The 26795-nt window shown below is 39.5% G+C and overlaps 1 protein-coding gene across 1 annotated transcript; it reads right to left on the bottom strand.

Moving 5' to 3' along the window:
• Nucleotides 1–26434, bottom strand: LOC139694136 (zinc finger SWIM domain-containing protein 5-like). Its single transcript, XM_071592567.1, has 19 exons — nucleotides 26302–26434; nucleotides 22194–22392; nucleotides 17322–17449; nucleotides 16483–16626; nucleotides 15861–16009; nucleotides 15082–15232; nucleotides 14816–14988; nucleotides 13531–13694; nucleotides 11410–11609; nucleotides 9619–10281; nucleotides 8171–8367; nucleotides 5595–5863; nucleotides 3918–4105; nucleotides 2561–2724; nucleotides 2287–2434; nucleotides 2026–2144; nucleotides 1270–1488; nucleotides 312–735; nucleotides 1–218 (listed from the first exon to the last, which is right to left on the bottom strand). The coding sequence occupies exons 1-19, from the start codon at nucleotides 26432–26434 to the stop codon at nucleotides 1–3; spliced, it is 4050 nt and encodes a 1349-aa protein (XP_071448668.1).
• Between the last annotated feature and the right edge of the window lie 361 nt (nucleotides 26435–26795).

The following is a 26795-nucleotide window of genomic DNA, read 5'->3' as shown; positions in this document are numbered from 1 at the left end:
TCACCCAAACCTCTCCCGAACCAGACACATGAGCTTCTTCTTCCCCTTGTACTTGACTGTCATGTTGTCTATCAGCGCCGCAAACTGCGCCGGCCCATCGCTCGCGAGCAGGAACGTCTCACGGGCCTTGGCCAGGAATTCGATGAAGTCCCCATAGTGTCGTGGGCTGATGTGTGCCAGTCGTGAGTGCGTCGTGTCCACATAAGCGGCAATGGCAGCTTCGAGGAGGTGTCGGAGGGGGGCCCGCTCGTACGAGAGGAGCGGCATGGCACCAACGCCACCCCCTCCCCCACCACCACCTCCTCCCCCACCTCCCCCACCACCTCCGCATCCCATGCCACCGCCGTAGGCCATGCCACCCAGGCCCATTGTGCCGAGGCCACACTTGCCATCAGGGCAGATGGACCCGCCGAGGCCCACGAGGGACGGAGGAGGAGGTGGGGGTGGCTGGGGAGGCGGAGGCAGCGAGGAGTTAGGGGGACCCCCTCCCGATGACTGCCCCCCTGAAGACGAGTTGCTCGACGAGATCTGTGGTGGTGGGGGCGGAGGTGGGGGTCTTGGGGGCACCATGCTGCCGGGGAGGGTGAGGGACCAGCGGCGCAGGAAGTCGGAGAGGACCGTGGCGCAGCGGACATTCTTGATGAGCAAGGGGACGATGCTTTCCAGCTCCAGTTTTCCGAGGGAGTGGGCAAGGGCACAGGCCCAGTGGATGTCGTTGATGGCAGGGTGCGTGTCCTTCATGGGAGGAGATAGATGGAACATTAGATGCATTTCTTTTATTTTTCAAATTAAGGAAGTTGTGAAGTAAGATTTCATGGACAAGATAATCCAAATAATTTGAGCTCACAACACATTTTTCCTAATTTTCACCTCAATGAGAACCTTTAATTTCATAACTTCTGTGACTAATTTTTCAAAACTTGCTTATTCCATTAATCAGGTCAGTTTGAAACTAAGCCCATGTGATTAACAACTAATGTAAGTTATGAACTTTAAGAAATAAGTATCAATATTGTTCATATCAAACAACAAGCAATCAAGTTCTCATTAATTTAATAATTAATTGAGTTATCATACTCTGAAGACAAGAGCAAAATGACTTGAACTCCATTCACATGACATTTATTTCTCATTTCAAAGCTTCCAAGAGATATCACTACTTTCATTTTTAATGTTGTGATCACAATGAGCTCAAAGTGTTTGGCTTAGAAAAGTGGCAATGCTGAAAAACAATCAATGAGCGGATGCAGCAAATGTACGAAAACATACCTGGTTGTAAGCAAGGTGTACTTTCTTCATTGCAAGAAGGGCCAGTTTATAGGCACGGTGGGGATATCCTCGATGCTGCATGTAACGGGCAATTGTGAAGAGCTGTGAGGAGGTCATGGCATGAGAGGCAGTGTCAGCCACTATTTGATAAGCAGTCTGGAAGGCTAGGGACTCACTTTCACACAGAGTTAGTGCATTCAAGGCACAATTTGGGGGATCCTGCGGAAGAAAAAAATTAAAATATTAAGAACACATGATAGTTTAGAAGATGGACAATAAATTTTAGCTTTGAGCACCACAATTTAAGGGAGAGCATGACTGTTCAGCATGTGTTGACATGCAGAAGGTACATTTGAGTCATCCAAAAGGGAGAAAAAGAAAAAAAATTTTAAAAAATTTTTAAAATGAATATGAAGGCAAGATGTAAGGGTCAATGTGACATGATGGAATTAGAATTGGATAGAGAAGATTTGAAGACTGCACACTCAGTCATAAAACTGAGAGACTAATGAATGAATATACTGCAATCAGTTGCAAAAGCAATTCAGTCACCATTCATTACGATGTCAAAATTGACATGAAATGCCAAATGCTAAGGAAGTGCATGCACTTTCCCATTCAGCTAACCACAATACGTGGGGCACAATTATAATTTTCCAGAAAAATAATTATTATAAAACTCTTTAAGCTCACAGCTTAAAGTTGATAAGATTGGAAGAAATAAAGAGGCAGTGTGGCAGAGGACACAAGACTTACTTTAGTTGCGCACTGAAGTGCCAAAGAGCGGGCACAAACTGAAAGTTCTTCTTGTTGAGCCATTGTCAAATTAAGACGAGAGATGGTTGCATGTGACATAATGGTTGTAGCTACGGGACCTGAAATGTAAATAATAGCATAAATTACAATTGAACCTTCTAATCACCATTTAACTGATGATTTGACACAATTTGTACACATGAGAACACTAAATTAATGCACCATATGCATTCATACGGTATCCAGATGCTGTTGACTCACCAGTAGCCTCTGTTGGAGTAAAAAGCTGATACCATGTCTGCATAATATAGAGGAGAGCATCTACACCAACTTCCGTGGCACATGTCACCAACCAACGAACCATTTCCAGGCGGCGCCAGTCGTGGCAGGAATGTGTCTTACGTAGAACCTGTACGATACAAATGCAAACATTTGATAATAACCTCACTCAAATTTCAACCCATGTTCATCATATTGTTTTATCATATTAGTTTAAAAAAAATTAGGACGACTCTTGGCAACTCACGATAATTACCTGCAAGCCCAATTCGAATGCAACAGACAGTAGCATGGGCTGCCTGGGTCCATTTTCAGGGGTGGCAAAGCGAAACGCATCTTGTGCCAGCTTGAAAAGATGCGAGGAGCTGTGAATGTGCCGCTGGAGGGATTCCAACACTTGGCGCAAACGCACCACTTCACCTGCAACAAATTCATGACAGTCAGATATAAAACATATTGGTTCCATCCACAGCTGAATGCACTAAGCTTTTTTGAATCTTATTCAGCAGTTTTATAAAAAAATACTGTGGCTTTCAATGAGCAACATTAATTGGCCCTTCCTTTGAATAGCCCAAAAAAAAGTATTAGACATTCAAAATACAACCTCTGATTATTTTGTTAGAGCAAATGGTACTAAATAATCTATAATGAGAAAATGGAATTGAATTCAACTAAATTTAAAATTAGGAAATTCAACTGTAAATATTCAGCATCACTTATGCAAAACTTTGAAGTAATTCAATTAAATGAATGCCATTTTCAATAAAATTTAATGGTAACTTAAAAATATTTTGTACATTTTTTTATTACTTTAAATAAGACATTACCTTCTATAACATGATACTTTACTCGTGATACCATTACTCAGTAGAAGGTAATTAAAGCTTGGAGCAGATAATCCAAACACAGTGATAGTTACGACAGAAATTCATATATCACCCTAATCCTGATGTTCGTCATCAGTAAGATAAGAAGCTTCTAACGGACAAAGGCATGGAATTCATTTTCTCACCACTTCTATCAAACTTCAAGACTTCAAGTAATAGAAGACTCTGAAGATAAACACCTCACACACAATCTGATACAATAAGTTTCACGCAAGTACTTTAATGACATAACCAACATCCAGTTTTTATCAGGACAACATTAATTCTCACAAATAATGTTCTATAACAATCCTTCACCCCTACATTATTGAATATAATTTCACATGCCCACAGGCAATGATTATTAAAAATGAACTTTATTGCATTTTGTGACATCGAAGTAACCAGACTAAATTTGAATGCCATTCCAGGCATGCAAAAGTGATCAGTTAACACACCACAAGTGATAGTTTCTCACAATTTAAAAGTGAGCTCTTTTGTTCGAAGTATGCAAAATTAGTCTCATAAAATGCATTCAAATTAACCTTATCTCTAGCCTTGAATGCGAAAATCTACATCAAGAGTAGCGTGCAGTTCCAGTAAGTTACAAAGCAGTATTCATATACAAGATATTTCACCTATCAAAGTTTGTGTGTGATCATTCTCACAGCACTGCTGGACTCTGGCTGTTCCGGGTTTATGGATACTAGGAACTTGGCTGAATTAGTGGCAATAAGTTAAACAAACCTTTGGTGGCATTAAGCATGGTCGAAGCCAGGGCACACTGTTGCGTTTCGATGTGGCCCAGGGTGAACCATCGTGGGTAGTGGCTGCTCCGGAGAACCAGGGAAGACACAGCCTCTGCACCAATGCCTCCACCACCTGCACCCCCTTCATCTCCCATGCGATCGTCGTGCTCCTCCAAGATTGGAAGTCTGTTCCAGAAAATAAGATATCACGCTCAGTCCATGAAACTGCCACAGGGACACACTAAGAACACTTTAGATTATAACAACTCTCAATTCATACAGGCATATGCATAAAACATCACAAAGCAACAATGTTAATAAGAACCAACCATGTAAAATTGGAAATTTACCACCAAAATATACCATATGAAGCAGCAATTTCCAGTGTTTCACAATTACTGGAATTCTCCATTTAGAAATATCCCATCAATCTTATCAAGTCTTAAAATCCAACTCTGAAAATTTTCAGACATAAACTTAAGCCAACATATACCCTGGGAGACTATCAGCCATCTGGTACTCCAAATAAAAGATAGAAGAAAGGCCACAGAGAGGAATGATCTACTCACATAGTTGTCTTTGGTAAGTGAAATCATATTATATCATCAGATTAGAGAAAATTTTCATCATAATGATAAATTCAATCTTTTTTTTTTTTGGCTTTCTAAGAAAAACATTTATTCTAGTTTCATTCAGATACCTTTATTCATATTCATTCAACCCAGTAACTTTGCAAATCCCTAGGGGCCACATATCTAGGCTCACTCATTAGCATGCGAGGAAGTTTTGGGACGGGACCCCTTCCAGGGGGGCTAAGATTAAAAAATATTAACTCTAAAACATATTCACCCAATTCACTGGTATTCTCTCTCATATTTACAGCCTTTGACATTGAAGGGATTGTGCATGTACCAAGTGATTACAATGATGTAACTACTACCTTGATCAAAAAGTTCCCGGAATAACCACCGTGTGGCGCTCCCATCGTGTAACTGGAATGCATACTGCATGAACAACTGCACTGCAACAATATTTGTTGACATGATAAACTTAGGAGCGTATCTCTTGTAGCTAGAGGCAACTCTAGCTACAAGAGATACGCTACTCTAATATGAGTAACATATCAAAAATATCAGAGCTAGGCTGGGGATCACTCAAGGAGAGAAAGATAAATTACAGATTAATCCTCTTGTATAAATTGGAAGGTTGCCTCTTTAGCAATGATGTTGAAAATGTATAATTACCCCCAAAGTACTACAGTAGGTGAGGTAATGTTAATAAAATTAGAGAGATTAAGTGTAGAATAGATATATTTAAGTTGACATTTTTTCCATGAGCGATAAACAAACAGAATAACATTGTCTGACTGCAGTAGGGGTAAAAATATTCGGGTCAAAATTAGTCTGGTGTGTATTCACCCCCAGCCATACATCCTAGCGGTGACTTGCTTGGGTAAGAAAAAAGAATTCAGTCCCAAATTCTGTGCATTTTCTGAGCTGTCCAAGGAGATGAGTCCAGAGACTCTAAACTTTGCCATGAAGGGAGGGAGAGGATTTTTAATTTTTGCAAATACTGAGGGTTTCCCCCCTTACCACTGTCAATCAACGCCTTGGATCAAGGGAGCATGAGTGGGATTTTTTCTTGAGGGCCCACACTTTGGCGTGGCAACACTTACCTAATGGCTCGCAGTCCCACTCGGTATGCAAGGTCCGGGTGGTGTGGTAGGAGCGCCAGGAAGAGGAAACGTGCGAAAGTATGCATTGGCACTGACTCTGGGTGCACATACTGTCCGAGGCCACTTGTTGGACCACTCTCGAGGAGCGCCACTGCTTGGCGACACAGGACACCAGCCAATGAGCGGCTGCCGCCCCCTTCCCCTATCGTGCCTGCTTCAACCTCCTGCAGCTTGGCTATCAACCGCTCCTCCTGTTTCCTTCCCTTCTCCTGTGAAACATACGAAAAGGAAAATAAAATGAAATGTAGACAAAAAGCAAATACATGTCTTTCCAAACATTATTGCTACAATACAGGAATTTTTCCCAGTTTTCCATTCCCAGCATTCAGAAATTTTTTATATTTCTTTGGATGCATTGGTGAGATAAAATCTAAACACAGAAAACCTCTTCCATTCAATTTTTATTAAAAAAATTGCTGCATCCTGAATAATTGTAAATTATTCTGTAGACTTGTTTTTTTTTAAGAGCTCAACCAAAAATAAATTGTAATTAGGTGAATATAAGCTGAGAATTAAGCAAAAAATGAACTTGCCTAATAATAGACATGATTGCATTAAAGTAATTTTGACTATACCAAGAAATCAGGAGGAGCTGAAAGTCATAGGAGTAATTTATGACAAAACAGAGCAATTATTTCCACGCAGTTGAAAGTGAAATCAACATGCATTTTTCTCAAAATCTTTCATTTATCTGATTTTTATAAAAAGAAAAACATTCTCCTAGCATCAAGCTGTGATGGGAACTATGACAATTTAATCACATTTATTCTGTCCAATTCTGCATGGAAAATCAGACTGTAATTGTTATGGCAGGGAGGTTCAGTGTTTTGCCCACATTTATGAAGGTCCCACTGAAGAAAATTCAGGAAGATTAAATATTTTGATAAAATATTACTATTTCTTTTGATACATCTTTCACTGGCATTAAAAGATGAGTTGTATTAGGTAAGGAAGTATTTAAAAAGAGGTAGGGATTGATGATGACCACCTTCATGATGTAAAGGAAAGACTAGCAAAAACCTTATGGAATGCTTTTTTGTATGGTTGGAAAACTAGTGTGCTTAGGCAAGATGATGCTGTTTGAAGCCTTTGGGATGTGGGTCGAGTCAGGAGAAGAATGGAAAATATTAATTGGGCAGAAAGGAAAACAAGTGGTGTTAAGGGAAGTGAGAAGGTTGAAGGAATTCAAAGAATGGATACAGACAAGTGGATGCATGAAATATTAAGAGGCAATGAAATGATGAAGATGGTAATAGAGGGAGAATGCTGGTAAGTGTGGTAGAGGGAGTAAAACAATAGCAATTTTGGATGGAATTAAGTGAGATTAAAAGTATGCAAAACTGAAGAATGTTATTGTAATATGTTTTGCGCGGTTTAAAGACTTTTCATGCCATGTTCATTAGAGTTGAAGAGTCGTGTGTACTGCTTGGGAAGTTGAAAGTCTACCCAAACCTAATAATAGTAATAATATCTTATACCAAATGCACACACTATTGGGTGGTTCAACTGAATTTCTTGCACAATAAATTTGAATATGTTCTAAATCCTTTGATGGGCTAAAAGAAACAACCATAGATCCATTCATTGATATACCATGAATCTTTGTATTTAAACCCACCTTCAATCTAAGAAATCACTTACAAGAACACCTCTTGGGGGTCATATACTACTTGAACATTACGTTAACATACAGAAACAGTAGAAAAACCAGATCCAGAAAGAAAGTAAACAAAGAATGGAATAGCATGGAATAGGCCATTATTTTAAATCCAATTTTAATGTTTGTTAGAGTGGATATCAATACTATTTTTCTGACAATTAAATCTGTATTTCAGATAAAAAAAATCCCCAAAAAAATTTACAACAGCTGTTAAAGTTTTAATAGCCATGGATAAAACCTTATTTTTTTCATTTCACCAAAAATAAGTTATGTACGCCATATTTGTGCAAAAATTGAACCATAAATATTGATCTGACACAACTGTCAGATTAATACCCAAAATTTAAAAAGCAAATAATGATAAGTGGCATGAAGAAGAATTGAGTATAGAGCTATGTCAAGCCAATCCTAGGATAGATGATGTTTGAGGATGACTTAATCAATAATAGGGTCCTATTCCAAGGTATTAACATTCTTATTCAAGATGAAAGAAGTAACTTTTAATGAAAGAATTAACAAGTCTGATGATGACATCCAACGTCAAAACCTAGGTCATATGGAATTACCAAGTTACTTCTGTCATTTTAAATATGTTGCGTAAATTCCATTAAGTTATGCCTGAGACAACAAATTTCATTAATTTTCTTTGCCAGCCTTGCCTTTTCATTTTATTATTCTCTTTATCTGGGGTAAAATATTGAAGGAATATTCTACTGTGCAGAGCAGACTTATGGATTACAGGTTTAGCTGAGCGGTGTGAGTTGGTCACAAACAGCAAGTGATTTGATGGTGTGAGACAAGAGGCCATCCCCATCAATGGAGCTCAATAAATAGCAAGTGTGCACACTCTCCTCACCTGTGCGTAGAGTCCCCGTGGCATGGGCCTCTGCTGGCCCAGGCCCATGAGGGCAACTTCCACTGCCAACGTCAGGTATGTCTCCGAGCGATCTCGTGAGCCGTGGACTTGCACATGGTGGTACCGAGGAGGTGGTGGTTTGGAGCCACTGCCAGCCACAGTCACTGCGGCCGCCTCCTCCATCATTCCAACTGGATCTGCATTGGGGAGCATACACATTATAATTAGTCTCAACAATTGGGTTACCGCTTTGCCCTTTCCATAGGGTCCACAAATCCAAGAATTATAACTAATTGCAGTTAATTAAAAATAGCAATTTTCCACAAAAATAAAATTTAATGCGACCGGTTTCAATGTTACTACATCATCATCAGACCTGATGATGATGTATTAACATTGAAACTGGTCGCATTAAATTTTATTTTTGTGGAAAATTGCTATTTTTAATTAATCATGATATTCCACCATATCACGCCTGAAACGTCTCTTTTTATTTTTAAGCTAATTGCAGAGTGAGACTTGAAACTGATTTACCTATGGCTACCAGCAAATCATTGCATTTAACACAAGACTAAATCAGTGCAATTTATAAATAACCACATAACTGAAAAGGTCAAACTGGCCTGGCCATCTCATTAGTATTCTAGGTCACATTTAGTCACTATTTCTTTTCTGAGACAATGTTATGGACTAAAAAAAAAAGCCATTTGCTACTGTTTTAATCAATTAACCATTAAAATGAAAGAGAATACGATCAGTCCTAATCACTATGAAAACAATAAATTTTTACTTACTACCATGCATGGGAAGTAATTAGAATAATCAGCTAAAGTGGAAAAGCTTTAAATATCTGAGAACAGTTGATACATTATTTTTCTTAAAACCTTTTAAATTTATTTGTAATGCTTTACTAATGTTTACAGACAACATGTACAAGTCAAGCAAGATATCGGACAGTTCTTTAATTACACTAGGTTCTTGGGATGAGGAGTGATCTGCCATTTCATTACCTTTACTTATTGAAGGTTGAGTTCAAGAGGAATCTTACATTAAGTTTATTATTGAATTATTTCAGCCTTTATTTATATTTACTTATTTATTAACACATTAAAAATGCTTTTAAATGTATCTTTTACTTCACAGCATGCTAAAATGCTAAAATGCAAAAAGTTTCTTTCAATTTGGTCAGTTTACCAGTAAAAAATTAATTTAGCAGTTGTATATGCAGTGAAATATGCTTTCATTAAGCCTTAACACACTTTTCCGTGAGGTCAGCAAGATACCTGCTGGATATTAATGACAGTACTGGTAATTATTTATGAGGGATAGAATGAGGGGGGGTTTCATATCCTAAAGACCCTTACAAAGGGACAGTGAATGCATAAAAAATAAGCCAAAATTAGGGCTTCATGTCATTGGGGGATGGTTAGATGTTCAGCCACACTCACCAAAGTAGGCTGGAGTCCGCATGTACTCATCGGGTAGGATGGATGCCTCGGCCAGGGTGTCAAAGAGACATCCCACGGGGTCAAGGGGGTGCCCCACCCACCCATCTCCCCAGCTGCCCCCCACACTGCTCCCCCCACTGCCCCCGTGTCCCCCTCCGTCCCCACGACCTGACGATGGCCACAGCCTCGAGGAGTATGATGAGGAGGAAGAGGAGGCTGCCGATGAGGAAGAGGAAGCCGGCCCACTGCGGTACGACGAAGACGGACCACTGCTTGACGAAGGGTGTGAGGAGTAGGAGGAGGAGGATGTGGAGGCAGCATATTGGTGCTGCTGCTGAGAGGAGGAGGACGAGGAGGGATATGCGGAGAGGTATGATGATGAGGATGAGGAGGAGGAGTGGGCGTACGAGGAGGAGGAGGAGGTGTGGTGGTGATGGTGGTGGTGGTAGTAGGAGGGCACCGAGCCAGAGGACGAGGAGGGCAAGGAGGAGATGTGCTGGTGTTGGAGCTGGTGCTGTTGCTGGTGGTGGTACCAGCGGCGCTGGGCCACCTGCTGTTGGTGTTTCATTGTCCTCACGATGGACACGGCCAACCGGAGGGCCTCGCCCTGGTGGCCGTGCGACCGAAGGGCATCCACACGGGCTGCGGCCAGCGGCAGGGGCTCTGTAAGTAAACAAAAAGCGCAAATGTGATGCTTTCCTGCGTGGATTAGTCCTTACTAACTGATGGCCTGGTGCTCTGAATGCTGGGTTACTAATGGGACATCCTGGGCTAAAATCTGTATGATGACTTCTAACAAGTTCATTGACTTTTTATGCCCTAGATCTTACGGTGATCCTTGGCATGAGGCACAAAGGGTTAGCAACTGGCCTCCAAATTCTGTGAATGCCATATGCTCATATGCCTTAGCATGAAATGAGGTCTACCTCGCTTCTTTCAAAACCAATCTTCTGGTTGATTAGTGTGGAATGGTACCAGACACAGATAAACAAGAGACTTCTTTGCAGATTCTATACCCAAATAGGTGAAAAGGCTCATCTCCTGACATTGGAGGGTCATATGTGACAATCAAGGCAATATTTCTGAGCTGCCCCACTTAAACCTGCTTGCTGTCATTTTATGGATGTGAAAACATTTTAGGAAGTTGGTAATGGTATAGGGCAAGAAATGATCCCTTCCCCAAACCTTTATGCATGAATTTCATACACCTTAGTTAGAAGTTACATCCTCTAAACTCATCATTCAAACCATACTTAGAGGTGATTACTGTGTGTGTGTCCCATTTCTGGAGAATTGATGAGAATATAACTGTATTCTTGTACGGGATCCCATAGAAGAGAATTAATGGTTTTCAACAAAATTGATACTGCATAGTGATAGCACATTTTCATTCACAAATTTGCGCATACTTAATGTAATAATGATAAAACTTTGTTAAGCTGCATATATTAAAGGATGAAGCTTCCACCATTTGAAAATAGACATTGACAATGATTTATATCCAAATTAAACTTACCTAGGACTGGAATTCTTATCAAATATAAAGATTGGGTGATATCCATCTTTGATGAAAGACATTCTCAAAACAACCCTCAAATGTCAATGCCCAGGTATGCATCTTTGGATATTTCCCAGGGTTCGGTTTTGGGGCCAGGATTATTTATGAATTGTCTACACCATTACTAACTATCTGCTTAGGAACAATACCCTGCTGTCTTGCTTTTCATAGAGCATAGCCATGAAAATGGTATAATGCATAGTTTTGTTGGTTAGGTGCAAGTGGGAACTCACCATGCCAGAGGGGATGGCCCTGCGAGTTGAACATGCTGCTCGAGGAGGATGAGGAGGAGTAAGAGGAAGAGGAGGAGCATGGAACGGGTGAGGTGTAGTAGCAGGAAGACTCTGCAGGCGTGTGGCTGCAGTACGAGTCCCCAGACAGGATCCTCTTGAGGTGTACATTGTCCCATGCCATCTCAACAGCATCCAGAGCCCTGGAGAAAAGCAATGAGCATAATTAAAATACACAAAATTATGCAAACTTTCAGCTGAGAGAAAATTCACAGCAATTTCAGTCAATGCTGACTCATAACACACAATGGTTTGCCACTTTATAATATTAATTCTACAGAGCCAATATGACTGTGAAAATAAAGTGAACCTGATGAAACATTCATTAACACTGGATGAAAACTTCTCAATTTATCATTAACATGAATATGATAACTGGCAGGCTGGCTGAAAAAACAATACCTAACTGCATACTTAACTCTACTGTCTCTAAATATCATAACTTTTAAAATGCAAACACATTAAATCTTGCATGTCAAAATGAATGATAACTAAACTTTGAAGTCCCAAAAATTTCCAATAGAAAACTCATAGCATTTATCTAGTTACAATGAAAAAGAAAAAATATTGAAGATAAAGTTCAACTGGTCTATTAGTATGAGGTAAAAAGCTATTTGCACTCCTTCCAATTAAGGTTTTACATCATTCACTGCAACCTAGAATATGAATTACAGTGCCATGAATAAGCAAGCACTCATAACTGATGATCTGGGAACTTAAGCCCATAAAAACTAGTAAAATTGAATCAGTTTGGAATAGAAAAGACAGAAGTACATGCAAGTAATAAGGTTTGGAGTGATAAAGCAGTAGAGAATGGTTGAAAGTTTATTTCACATGAATGCAACTCAAAATATTCAATTTGTTGTCTGTTTCTCAAGAATTTAGCCTCATTGACTGATTGAGCTGACTTTAAAAATGGTTTCATAAGGTCTCATTCAATTTAATAATTTGTTAATGTAGAAATTTCCACCAAGTCCAATTTTATAAACAAATAAGATTACTCATTGGTGAATGAGAACTTTGTTGCCAAAGTAAAACCATCTTCCAGTTATTGAGCTATTTAACCATCAGTTTTCAACTTAACTAGCAGTCAACAAATGTTTTTGTGTAGATATCTTTTTATATTTAAACATAGCCTCCTTTAAGCTTGAAACACTTTTCCCAGCATTGATTCAACTTATTTTAGCCACCCAAAAGGAAGGATTTAGGAGGGTCTTCACAATAGTCAACTGTGCTAGCGATGCCTCCTTGATCAAGGTGAATTATTTCTCGGAAGAGAATGTTTTCTTGGCCAAATGAGGACGTATTTTCTTGATATCTCTGCTCAATCAGTGCAATAATGATGCATAAAGTTTCTGGAGTGTAGTAATGTATCCTTATTTCATCCACAGTAATGTATTAATGCAGAAACTACTGTATTCAGGATTGAAGGGAAAATCAACAAACCATCCTTAGAATTGACCACATGATTGCGTTTATTCTCCATTAAGAGCAAATGTGGCACCCACCTTGCCGAGATTTTTTCAAACCCAATTTCTCATGTGAAATTGAAAACATTTTACCTCGTGATATATTTAATCCCCTCAGCTATTTCATCAATTTTTAATTATCAATCACACAAAACCATATTTCTTAATTTCTCAATCATTTCAGCTAAAGTCACTTCCAGTGGACCTCCTGAATGATGTTCATCATTTGTGGATGTACGACCACATTTAACCTTATTTAGCCAATTGTAAACAGTCCCAAATACAGGAGCAGATACACTGTTAACTACTTCCAACTCGCCTTTGATCTCTTTTGGTGTTCAAAATTTTAAATAGAAGTGTTTTTTGAATGCATGAAGCTATTTTTTTCCATTTTTCTAAATAAACAGAGGTTTGTCACAATCGAATATGAAAATGAAAGCACGTGATGGATATAGCTGGCACTTTGACAGCAGTTTAGGGAAGAATGTTTACTAAAAGCAAACCATTTCTTAGGAGGAAATTGGGACTCATGTGATAGAGAGATACAGAGAGACCTTGAAACATGACCAATTGAAGAGTGGGAGCATTTACTCACCTGTGAAATATAGTCCTGGGGCGTTGGTTGTGCCTCTGCCTTGAGCCCCTTGGGCCACCCCTGTGCCTGTTGCCACGGTCATTGCCACGTCCACCCCTCGGACGTGGGCCTCCGTCTCCATCATCATCTGAGCTGCTGTCGCTGGAGTCCAAGGCTCCCAGTAACTGAATAAAAAATACACATGTAACCACATGAAATCAACTTTAAGACCACCTGCAGCTGAGCAGAATGCATACGTGACATGGATAGAGGTGACGTTATCCCTGTAATCTCACAATATAGTATGTATTGGATATACAATCAGACAGTTAGAACGATAAAATTAGGTGAAGCCTAGTATTTAATCACTTTTGAATAAGATATACACTGCTAAATGCCAACAGCAATAAAAGAATATTAAAAAATCCAAGAATAAAATATGATAGCCAGATATTTTAAGAAACCAGGTAATTGAAAATACATGAAAAATGAAAAAGCAAATATATTTGAAAAATAACAATCAATTTCAATAAATTAAATCAACCACCAAATTTCAATTCAGCTATTTTAATAACTTGCGCTAATGTGATAACATATATTACCTTAATTAGGATTTCAGATGGACATTATACTGGTGAATTACATGTCTTATAATGAAAATAGGAATATTTTTACAGAGTACCAATAAGGATAAGGTCTCAATGGCCTTGCTGAGGAATGTACATAGCGTATATGCTCTAAGGAAACAGCTCTGTATAAAGTTTAAATTTTACATAAAGAAGTAAATGTAAATAATTAGCAACTACAAAGTATCAGTCATGGAATCAAAGCTTTAAACAACCAAAGCAACTTTAATACTTGTTGAATAATAAATGAGGCAGTTCATCACTGTAGCCTCTTCCAAGTAAATAATGACGGGCATAATCACTTTACAGCATGTACTAGAGATATAATAATACAAAATAATAATTAGAACTTTGATGAAAACATGACCTAAACATTAAATGCTTTGAAATAATGTTCAATTTAAAAAAATGGCTAAAATTCCTTTACAAATCAAGTGCTCCTCTGTGATAATTTTCTTATACATTTTGATGAGTTTCCATGAATTTGTAATGATGAATATTACCATGGAGACCATATAAAAACTTCATTTAAGTTGTTATGAGAATGATATAAGATAAAAGTTTATTTTTAAACTTTAAACTGAAAATTTATGCATACAAGGTTTGTGATACAAATTATATACTATTATTTTTCAATGCTAGCAGAAAGCATGTACATAAGCATTCGAAAGAGTACTCACATTCCGGACACCGGGCATGGGCTGTGGTCTGAAATCGGGTTCCTCCTCCAGAGGGCAAGCATCCAATTGGGACCACCTCTCCAGCAATGCTTTCCAATGACGCTTGTTGGCATAAGCTATTGTTTTCCCGCTGCCAAATTCAGGATTCAGAGCTATGCACACCCAAAGTGCTCCTGCAGTCACAGAGAAATTGTTGTTCAAGATTAAAGGTCACCACCAAGAGCAAGAAAAACAAGAAGGCATATGCAACGGCAGAGAATGCTTACCTAGCTGATCCCATAACTGCCTGCACTTGTCAGTCATCGGAGTCGCCTGTGTCTTCCATACGGGCAGTCTGGGATCTGCCAAAAACTGCTCCGTGATGAGGGTCAACATCCGGGCACCATTCGAATCCCTGGCACGCATCATCTCTCTCACCTGGAAGAGAACGGCATCGCAAAGATTTAGCACCCCTCTTGTACCATGTGGCTTGACAAATGAATATGCTCTATGCTCTTGAAACTCTGCCCTGGGCTATGCAATTATGTATTATGTCCTTCCATCCCTCACCCTTCATTAAAAGATACATTCTGAATAAATACTTCTTCATGTACACAACCCCCCATAAGAGAGATAAGATGATAAAATGATGATTGTGGTATGCTGTCATACCACTCATTAAGTCTATAAATATATCATCACGAAAAGAAACTCACAAACTTCTTTTGAGTATCTCTAGGACAGAATTATGAATATTAAAAAAGGCAACAAATATTCTCGCTGAATAAAGACAGCAGCAAAACTCAATTATTACTTTTCTCTGAAGAAAGGAGAGCATGGAGAATGCATTGTATTTTTTCACAATATACGTCTTCACTTTTTAGTGGGAGATGTTGAGAGTTAAGCAACACGTAGGGAGATGTGAGATGCATTTAAAATTGTTCTTGTATTTTAAAACAATTGATCTTGAAGTAACGTTTTTTGGAGTAGCAAACATGGGTTATGCTCAATTGTTACAGCATATGGTTCTCCTTCTGCGCAGGGCCCCTAACATGAAAAGTCTTACCTTGGTGAAGAGTGAATTAAGCTCTCTGTTGGTGTCATAGAATTCTCCTTGCGCAAGGTGCGCTTTCACTTGCTTGCACACCTGTTCCTCATCCAAGTGCCAGCTCTGGTCCTCGTCTGCACTAGCGCCAGCTGTAGGGTCAGGAGCACCTGTGGACACGGGGGGCAGAACAGAGGGGGGCTCCCTTAGAATTGACAAGCACAAGAAAACATACACTCTTCTTCAAGATTCCACCTTCTCGAAATGTCCCACAATGCTGAATCGCATCCTTTGCATGAATTATTCCAATGAGTCCCGATAATATTTGAATGCAGTATGCTTGACTATATGCTCAGGATTCATTTCAAGTACCAAAAGAGTACCAATGCTCAAAACAATGCTTGTGGAATATTCTGCCCGAATGCTTCATTGAATGGTACAAGTTTATGTGGATCAGAATGTTTTGTGGTTGAAAGTTTAAAAAAATTAAAAACTGAACTGCTACCAGTGAATGATAAGATCACAAAACAATAGATTCATTTGTATATAATTTTGAATAGATGACAAAAACGATTGAAATGAAAGTATGTCTCCGGGTAAATATTATTATTAACACACTATTTCAAACAAGTTCAATTCTAACCTGGAATTCGGTTCATTTCAGATCCATCACGGAGGAGTTCATTAGCCAATCTCTGTGCTGTTGGGAGTAGTTCTGTGTGGTGCTCAGCTATCAGGTACTGTGCAAATTTCTGCAATTGTTGCCTGTCCATACGCAAAAGAGTTTCTGGGGAAGAGAAAGAATACAAATATGCTAAATCCAATGACAATAAACCACAGAGAACAGACATATTAATAACAATAAAGTTTTGGACATTCCATATCTTTACACATTAAAAATGATGATGTAATTAACTTTTTTATTTATAGCATGACTGCAATTTAACTAATCCTTTTTGCCATTCAAGGGCAAAGAGAACTTTATCATCCATCTGACAAAGAATAATTAAGGATCTGTGAAATTTAAGACTGCATTAAGTGGATGCTGTTATGTTACTACATAATTTTACATATTTGGAAATTAATCAAGCAGCCGAATGTTTGAGGCATCCACTTAAGATTTTCGGTAGCTAATGGCTGATAGAATGAAATAAGGGGATCGAGATGGTGCAGGGGCTAACGTACTGGCTTCCCACCCTGAGGGCGCGGGTTCAAATCCCGGCGGTGTTGAATATTTTTCAGAGGTATCTCGATCCCTACTTGAGGTGCTTTGTGGAGGGCACTTTGAGTGAGTACGCCGTCCGTCGGATGGGACGTTAAACTGCGGACCCCTTGGCGCCTTTCGTAAAGAGTAGGCTAATGCCGACGCCGGGTTTCTCTCCACCCTTCATCCTTTCCTGTCCATCCCCTATGGCGCAAATGACCTTAGCTGTTGGTCGCCTCCCCTCAAAACTACTACTACTAGAATGGAATAATACTCACCAGAAATCGGGACATGTAGTGGGACGGTTTCAGCATTGCGGATTCTATAAAGGGCCAATGCCACCACATGCTGACACCAGAAGATATCTTTGGTGTCACAAGTGCATGCCACTCCGGTGATTTTGCATCTGTTGGTTGAAAAGGAGAAAATGTTTGAATGTTATGACTCAGTGCTGCATTATTGTTACAAAACTTTTCATTTATCTTTCATACGGTATTCAATACTTTAGCAAAGTTTATGCATGAAACATAGCACTCAATGTATCATCACTCTCTGCTTGTCATGGGCTAGATTATGAAGTCCTAAGCTAAGAAGTCAAGTGTCAGTGGGCCATATATTTATGTAACTAGCACATTATGGTTATTAAAGCAGAGCAGTGTTTTCAAAAAAAGGAATTAGTATCCAAATTTGATTGCTCTTAATGGAAGATTTTGTGTAAAGAAAGTGTAAATGACATAGTTTCAGGTTTGACATGGTGGAAATCCTTCATGATGTAAGAAGACCACTTTGTTTTTCCACATTGAATTTTTTATTATGACCTAGGTTTTGTTACAGTGTAAAATCTTCAGGGCCTGAATATGTTTTTACACTGCATTGAAACCTAGGTCGAAATAAAAAAATTCTGTGGAAAAGCAAACTGTCTTCCTTCATCTGACAGTGTACCTAAATTATTGTGCAGTATCTCATGGATAAAATGCAATCAAATTAAAGCATCTTGAAGGATCAACTTTCATTTATAAGTTTTGACCATATTTGATCAGCTTTTGAAAACGAGGTAATAGTTTTCCTTCTGCCATAGGAGGTCACCTCAGGTCGTCTTCAACATGCCTCCTGGGACTAAAGTAAAACAAGCCAAACAAAAACTATTGCAGTCATCATACAAAAATGGAAGCTAATATAGTGGGCATAGTTGAATTTTTTTGTAAACCATTAAGGTGAATTTGTGCTATCAGGAAGAGACTTTAAAGTGATATCATTGCTAGTTCGTTTCATGGAATCGATAAAATCACCAAAATAATCGAACGTGAGATATATTCACCATTTATTTACCTTGAAAATAAAAAAGTGGAGAAAATGCATACTTCATCTACTCTACAAACAAAAAATCTACTTCACAAAGGACAAATGCCAATCTAGCATTATGTATGAATGAAGTGTGATGGATTAATTGGTGGAAAAGTTTATCAATGAGAGCAATAAATCCACTACCATTTATGATTCAATGATTCTGTCCCCAGAATACACAAAATTTATTTTACAGCTTGGATTTCTTAGAACAAATACCAGCCTAATAGTGCTGAAATCAGTCTAATACTCACTGCAGAATCCAAGCCAGAGTTAGGAGGTGATTAAATTTCAAAAAAAGCAATCAGAACCATCCTACATTAGCCAGCTGGAGAGACATATATTTCTCTCAGAAATTGAAGATATTGCCTCTATCACCAACATATGTATTAGAGGTATTATATTTTGTCAAAATAAAACTTTCAAAGTCTAGGAAGGAATTGAAATGTACATGGGCATGATAAAAAAGAAAAAAAAAACAATATCCATGTTCATTCAAGGCAACGTGAACGAAACAGCCAAAGTCCGAACCACTATTTCGTCAAACAGTATATATACCCAATTCAACAAAAAATGTAAATTCTGTTACAGACATTTAAACAAAAACTGGAAATTTTCTTGTTGAAGCAACATCGTATTCTATTGATGAGTTCTTAGAAATTTGCAGGATAAAATCCATAAAATACAGCAAGGAATAGAGAAATTGTATATCGATAAGGGTATGATATGAAACTGTATTTGTATTGATGAATTCTTGTAACATTACTGAATAACCATCGATTAATACCTAATGAAATATTGTATTCTGATGAGACCAATGTCTTATAAAACCATAAACACAGTAATCAACCGGAAGGTCGGTGTAGTATGTGATGGTAGAGTTCACCCAGTACTAAGTCTGACAGTGTGTGAAATTCACACATCAGGGTAGGGGGGCCAGTTCCTTTCCCTGTGCCGGTTATGGTTTCCCTGGAAGATCTGGTACCCGAAAAATCACTCTAGCTTGGGTAGAGCTGCAGGTGCCCAGAGACTTGCCCGTGAATCGAACTCCGGTCAGCAGTCCAAAGCTCTACCCCTGAACTACTGTGACCCCTATGTCATATATACATATATATACTGTATATGACATAAACTATACATACTACTATATATATATATATATATATATATATATATATATATATATATATATATATATATATATATATATATATATATATGACATAGGGGTGGCGATACTCCAGGGGTAGACCGTTGGACTGCTGACCTATATATATATATATATATATATATATATATATATATATATATATATATATATATATATATACAGAAACATATACTACGTTGATCAAAAATTTCCCGGAATTTATTCAGAAAATTAAAAATACAAGTTTATTCATCTAAATCTATATTGTCCCCTTCAAAGTAATCCCCATCGACTGCAACACACTTATGCCAGCGCTTGATCCAATCCTCGAAACATTTTTTATATTCGGTTTTCGGTATGTCCATCAGTGCTTCCTGCGATTTTTCCATTACTTCCTCTCGGCTGCTAAAACGCGTTCCCCGTAATGGTTTTTTAACTCGATTGAACAGAAAGAAGTCACAGGGAGCCAAATCAGGTGAATTCGGTGGCTGTTGGATGGTATTTGTTGCATTTTTCGTCAAAAAATTACGAATAATGATAGCACTGTGCGACGGTGCGTTATCATGGTGCAAAATCCACGAGTTTTCTGCCCACATTTCTGGTCTCTTTCGGCGAATTGCTTCACGCAAACGTCTCATAACGCCCAAATAATACTCTTTGTTTACTGGCTGGCCTTCTGGCAAAAATTCATGATGCACTACACCGTTGTAATCCATGAAAACCGTCAGCATTGCCTTCTTTTTTGACTGAAAACGACGTGGTTTTTTTGGTCTCGGCTCATTTGGTGAACGCCATTCACTTGCCTGATGTCTGGATTGCGTGTCGTACTCATAAACCCACGTCTCGTCTCCAGTAATGATCCTTTTGATGAATGTGGGATCGGATTCAGCCTCGCAAATCATGTCTTTTGCGACGTCAACACGGTCTCTTTTTTGCATGAAATTGAGGTCTTTTGGCACCAACTTTGCTGCTACACGACGGAAACCCAAATCATTAACCACAATGTCTTGGGCGGATCCATAGGCAATGTTCAAGTCCTCCGCTATTTCTCTGATGGTTAATTTGCGGTTATTGACCAACATTTCTTTTACTTTATCAATTTTTTCACCGACTTTCGATGTCGATGGTCTGCCACTGAGTTCATCATCTTCGATTGACTCACGACCACTTCTGAACCGCTCGTGCCACTGGTAAACGACCGTTTTTTTTAGAGAATCGATGCCGAAACACTTTTCCAACATTTCCAACGTCCGTGCGCCACTAAATCCGTTTTTTACGCAAAATTTAATACAAGTTCGTTGTTGCAAATTTAAATCCATTTCTGCAATTGTAAAAAATCGCCAACACACACAGAGATAGATGTACTCTTGGCTACGTAACTTTTGCAAATGTCAAGTTATGACACTAAGATTTAAAGGGAATATCAACAACAGATGTACCAATTTAACAAAAAAAACATAACTCAAATCGGAACGATGGGAGCGCCACACGGTGGTTATTCCGGGAACTTTTTGATCAAGGTAGTATAAGGAAAAGGGATAGGAACACGTATAAAGGACGAACACAATAGAGGTGGGGAAGGCGGAATCCAACGGATCACAAGAGTAAAAATATCTCCTCAACCGGGACTCGAACACCGGATCTTTCCACTTGCCGGGCGGATGCTCTTAACCACTTGAGCTATCGAGGATATGTAATTTATCCTGAGATCCGTGGGTCTTATATGTCGCCAAGCGCCCCGATTATAAGACCCACGGATCTCAGGGTAAATTACATATCCTCGATAGCTCAAGTGGTTAAGAGCATCCGCCCGGCAAGTGGAAAGATCCGGTGTTCGAGTCCCGGTTGAGGAGATATTTTTACTCTTGTGATCCGTTCGATTCCGCCTTCCCCACCTCTATTGTGTTCGTCCTTTATACGTGTTCCTATCCCTTTTCCTTATATATGTTTCTGTATATATGAGTATTTATTCGCCGTTTGGCGGGATTTCGTGTTTGAATGTATGTATATATATATATATATATATATATATATATATATATATATATATATATATATATATATATGTATATATATATATATATAGTACAATACACAGTAACACACAATATAGAAACACAAAAAAAGAAGAACACTCACACGTTATTTCTTGATATTTCGACGGAAACAATCCGTCTTCATCTGAAGATATAGAAGTAATGACTGAATATATATATATATATATATATATATATATATATATATATATATATATATATATATATATATATATATACATGCCATAGATCTATGTCATATATGGTCATGTTCCTTCCTTCTCTTCCTTGAGGAAGGTGGCTTGGACCACCGAAAATTCGAGAACTAGTGAGTTTCTTTTCTTTTTTGTGTGTTTTATCCGCTTATGCTAACTCCATTTCCATTAGATATGTGACCTAACGGATCATTTAATAAATTTGGTAACAAAAAAAAGGTGGTCGAGCAGCTCTTCATGATAAAAATTGTCTTATTTGTGTTTTCATAATAACTTGCACGCATTAGCAAGTAGTCTCAAAATAAATCGCGTGCGTCACACACCAGTATCATGGAGTTCGTATCACCGATAGCGTGGTAGCATGAGCGCATGCATACCCATACCGGCCTGGACGGTGGAGCTTACCTTTCGAAGCTGAGGGAGACCTTGTACTTCCGCTGCGCCTCGGAAGATGGCGACGACGAGGAGGAAGAAGACGAGGAATTGGGAGGGGAGGAATTGGGCGCCTGGGGGGCGGCGGAGGCCGGCGATTGGGCCGCTGCCGCCGGCGACTGCAGGGCGCCCCCCTTGGTCGCCGCCGTCACCACTCCGCTCAGGTGGAAGCCTGCAAGAACAAAGAGAGGATGATTATTTGATTAGTTGAGGGAATTCCGTCTTGAACGCTCGCAAGCGTCAGGCGAGGAAGAGAAACTCGCATACGTTTCACGCTAACCACGGCGGACAAAAGTGCGAGCTGGAGCGATAATTCCGTACGGAAACACCGGGCTGCTAAAGAGACTAGCATTCTGCCATGTTTTAGTTTTATTTAGTACCCTGCGAGCCACCGCTAGGGTGTGTGACAGGGGGTGATTACACACTAGACTACCCTTGACCTAAAACACCTTTCCCTCCCGGCTCGGTCGGACAAACGTAATTTTATTCTAATCACTTCCTTATTGTTCGTGGGAAAAATTACGTCCTTAATGTATCTGTTCTACATTTAATATCTCGAAGTTTATTTTCATGATCTCTCCCGCCGAAGAGCGATGGGGCTAATAAAAAATGTTCAGCATAATTTTTTATTAGAGTCAAAACTAGTCTGGTGTGTATTCACCCCCTGCCACAAACCCTAGCGGTGGCTTGCAGGATACTTAAATAAGTAAATAATAAATTTAATGAGATATCCGTCCAATTTATGCAGGGAATTTGATTTTTATTTAACCTTCTCTTCGTGAGCGATTCCCAGCTTAGCAATTCTAATATTTTGGATACACTACTGTGTTTATCATGAAAACGTTTTAAAAATTAAGCTCCTCTACGATGCACGTAATCCAATTTGGCAATTAATCCAACTTGACAAGGATCCCATATACCAGCAGCATATTCTAAATGAGGCCTAACCAGCGAAATATAACATTTCTCTTTAACTTTTTCATCACATTCACGAAGTACTCTTCTTGTAAATCCTACTTTTATTCTTAGCTTGTCCACATAATCTTCGTATGCGTAATTATTCATTTGTTCACAGCGCTCATATTTCCGCTTCGACGAGATCAGGGAACGAAATAACGTTTGAAAAGATATGGTACTCCGCAAGCCACCCCTAGGGCGTGTGGCAAGGGTTGATTACACACACACCAGACTAATTTTGACACAAACTAATTATCCCCCCTAGCGCGGTCGGACGTTATGCTGATCACTTATCGTTCGTGGGAAAAATGATTTTCTTCAAACTCGTGGAAAATACAAAACTGCCAGTTTGATTATAGAGGGGACAAAGGAAAGAATATCATAAAAGCTGAGGTATAGTTTGGGACAATGTAGAAAACATATCGGAGGGAGGATTTTGAGGAATAGTTTAAAGTGGTTCGGAGTGCGAAAGTCAGTTCAACACAATGGAGAGTGAAAATTAACGCAAAGATGATGATGAGGCATGTGAAAATGAGGTTAAAAATGGAAAACCTTCAGGTGTAAAAGAATGCATGTATTTAGCGTAATGTTAAATTGCGAGGCCAAGGGCGAATATTTTAACTTATGCCAAAAAAACTTAAGTTGCACCGAACGTTTGGAAGAATGCCAACTAAATGGAGGAAGTCCAAAGAATAACTTAACATCAGCATTTTTTTGACTTTACCTGCCTTTTATTATTATTAGTTCAACATGCGAGCGATTGCTGCGAACGATTCGATTATTTCAGACCCGATAATCAGTGGTCTAAGATCACACTTGCCGTTGGCTGAAATTGCCATTCACTACTGCAAATGACAACACGTCTACCTTAAATTCATAATGAAGCAAAGGCATCGAAAACGAATGCGGCAGTTCATAATTCTCTCATTGCCTTTCAAATAATAATTCTCGGCGGTGCAAGAGAATCAGCGACATATTGATTTTAACGCAAAACGATTTCGATTTACGAGAATCATCAAAGATGAAAAAAAGTACCGATAATTTTCGATAAATATCGTTCCGACACCCAGCATTCTCTCTGTCGAATAGTTTCGATTGCGAAGGAAAAGACGACTGCAATATTGCATTTTCTTGAACCAACAACCATGAGATAAAAGACAATATTATTCATGTTCTTTTCCAATTAATTTTCGATATGCCGGGGATAAACATAACTGTTTTACCGGCAATGCACCGATAGATAACGTAGCAAGCACCTTACCTACCGTTCAACAATGAGAGGGGAGCAAGTGCGGGGGTGGAGAAGGGGTGGTGCCGGGGAGGGGAATGTTTGGGGAGAGGGAGGGGGTGTGGGATAGGAGAGGGGCGATATTTCGAAGGCTCGGCTGGTCGTAGGGGAAATATCTCTCTCGCTATTAAGCAGAAGAGGAGTGGTAGTGGGAGGGGGGAGGGGTTGCGCGTTTTTGACTAGTGCGCATGCGCGGATAACCCCTCCTCCCACTCCCCCACCAGCCTAATCGCCCCTCCACATCCTGGCCGTATATTATAAGAGCGGAGGGGAGGTGTTACGAGCAGAGTGCCCTCCGGGGAAGAGAGAGGGCGGAGTGGGAAGGAGTGATAGTCTATCGCAGCAAGGGAAGAGAGCACGGAACTCTGGGATGGAACGTATTACGTACGTGCAACGCTGCTGCCCCCCCCGACGCCGCCAACATTGACGCTTTTAAGGCCAACCGAAAGTGTTATGAAAACTGCAAAAACCGGTGAAGTTATAAAACCTATCATGTTATGCATTAATTGGAAGCACTTAAAAAACATGCTGGGCTAATTATTTTTCTAAGTGAAACACGCAGAGCGCCAAAAACGAGCTAAAAGCAATAAGGTCAACTATGGCATCGCATGCAAAGTGGTCGGCCGCACTTTATGATCTCAAAGAGCTTTAAACGGACCGAGAAGAGTAACAACGGAGTAAGTAGTACGGAGGTGGGTGGAGGTGCGGCGATCGCCCGGCTCGTTGGCCGCCGATGCATCATGCCCAACACGTCGTCTCCTCCGAAGGTCTGTCGTCTATCTGCCTCGACGTCGTCGACCGGAATTTAAATCCACGGTCGACTTTTTTCAAAAACTCGAATTAGTAGCCGTCATGTGCATCTATAGAACTAGCGGGAAGCACATGGCTGCGGCGACAAGAAACCGAGAGAGTAATAGACAATATCTGTCTATTGATAGACATGTCTAGAACTGTTTGTTAAACTACATCAATTGTTTTAGACTGAAATAATGTACCGATGTTTGCATTGCAACCAAAATAATTGTCTGCAACTTCCATGTGGACTTGTAGTCCATGTAGTTTCAACATTTAGTTTGTCTCCGTAAGTTAATCTTCAGTGGTGCTCAATAGAAGCATTTCCTTCGAATTCTCCTTCACTTCTACTCTTAATGTATACTGGCCTCCTTACATACTAATCGTTCGCCATTTCGTGTCACATTTGAGCATTCATCGCCAATGAAGTGGTATGTCTGTTTTCTAAGCGGACCGAAAGATCTCCCCTGACTTACTGAACCGTGAGATAATCAATGTTCATTTCTGAGCTACGATGTGAAATAAATACATTTCATTTAAGGTTCTCGTTGCAGTCTGGGCATTAAATTTACCGTTCTGGTTTTCAAAAATGACTGTTTCTATCAGTTAGAGAGAGTAAAAAGAGTGCCCAGCAAAATTTGGACATTTTTGAATTCTTCAATTGCAACTGTTCGTTTTGAACGCTAAATCAGATTTTTGGATCTTTATTGCAAGATATGCTTCCGGCAACTACATACTCGGATTGTGCGAAGAGAAGGGTCTTCATATCGACCGAGATACGACAGTAAAGTTTCCTCTTTATACCTCACTGTGATCTCACTTAACATTCTAATGCGAAGCCAATCTCTATTCGGTATCCTGTTCATTTCCACACCCAAGTCCTTCAGAGAAGAGATCCAAACAAACAAACTCAAGGTAAGTCTAACCAATGCGAAATAACACCTTTTCTTGATATACTCATTCAAATATTGGCACACCATTCATTTGATGAACCATATTTTCCTTTGTGCTACTCCACAGATGCTCCTCACGTGCTTTCGCTACCTTTAGCATCGATGATAGTTTGACTTCCAGGTATCTCACTCGTTAAACCGATCTCATTTAAGTTCATCAGAGCCTGCCCCCAGGGGTTTAAACCTATGACCATATCCTTTCCCAGAAATTGATTCCTGCTCATTTTGTACACATTTGAGACCCCACTCCTGACACCAAGCACTAATTTTTGTTGAAACCTCTTGAAAGATAATTAACGTCCGATATTTTACTTAAATCTCGATGGATAACTGAATGATCATCGGTGAATAATCTCGGATTCGCCTGTTACTTAACAGCAGGGAATATCATTGATGTATACACGAGGGGAAAAAGGACCGGACCCATTACGCTTCCTTGCGGCACTCCAAAGGGAAGGCACACTTAGACGCAATCGACGGGATCGCGGGGATGAAAGACGTTTCTCCGCCATAGTCGACGCGACAATTGCTTCTCGCTCCCACCCAATTCCACCACCACCTCGCTCCAGATGTCGTGGAGACGGC

Source organism: Hetaerina americana, unplaced genomic scaffold (assembly GCF_022747635.1).
Source record: "Hetaerina americana unplaced genomic scaffold, ioHetAmer1.1.p SCAF_5, whole genome shotgun sequence".
In the NCBI taxonomy this organism is placed as follows: domain Eukaryota; kingdom Metazoa; phylum Arthropoda; class Insecta; order Odonata; family Calopterygidae; genus Hetaerina; species Hetaerina americana.
This window is presented reverse-complemented; position numbering and strand designations above follow the sequence as displayed.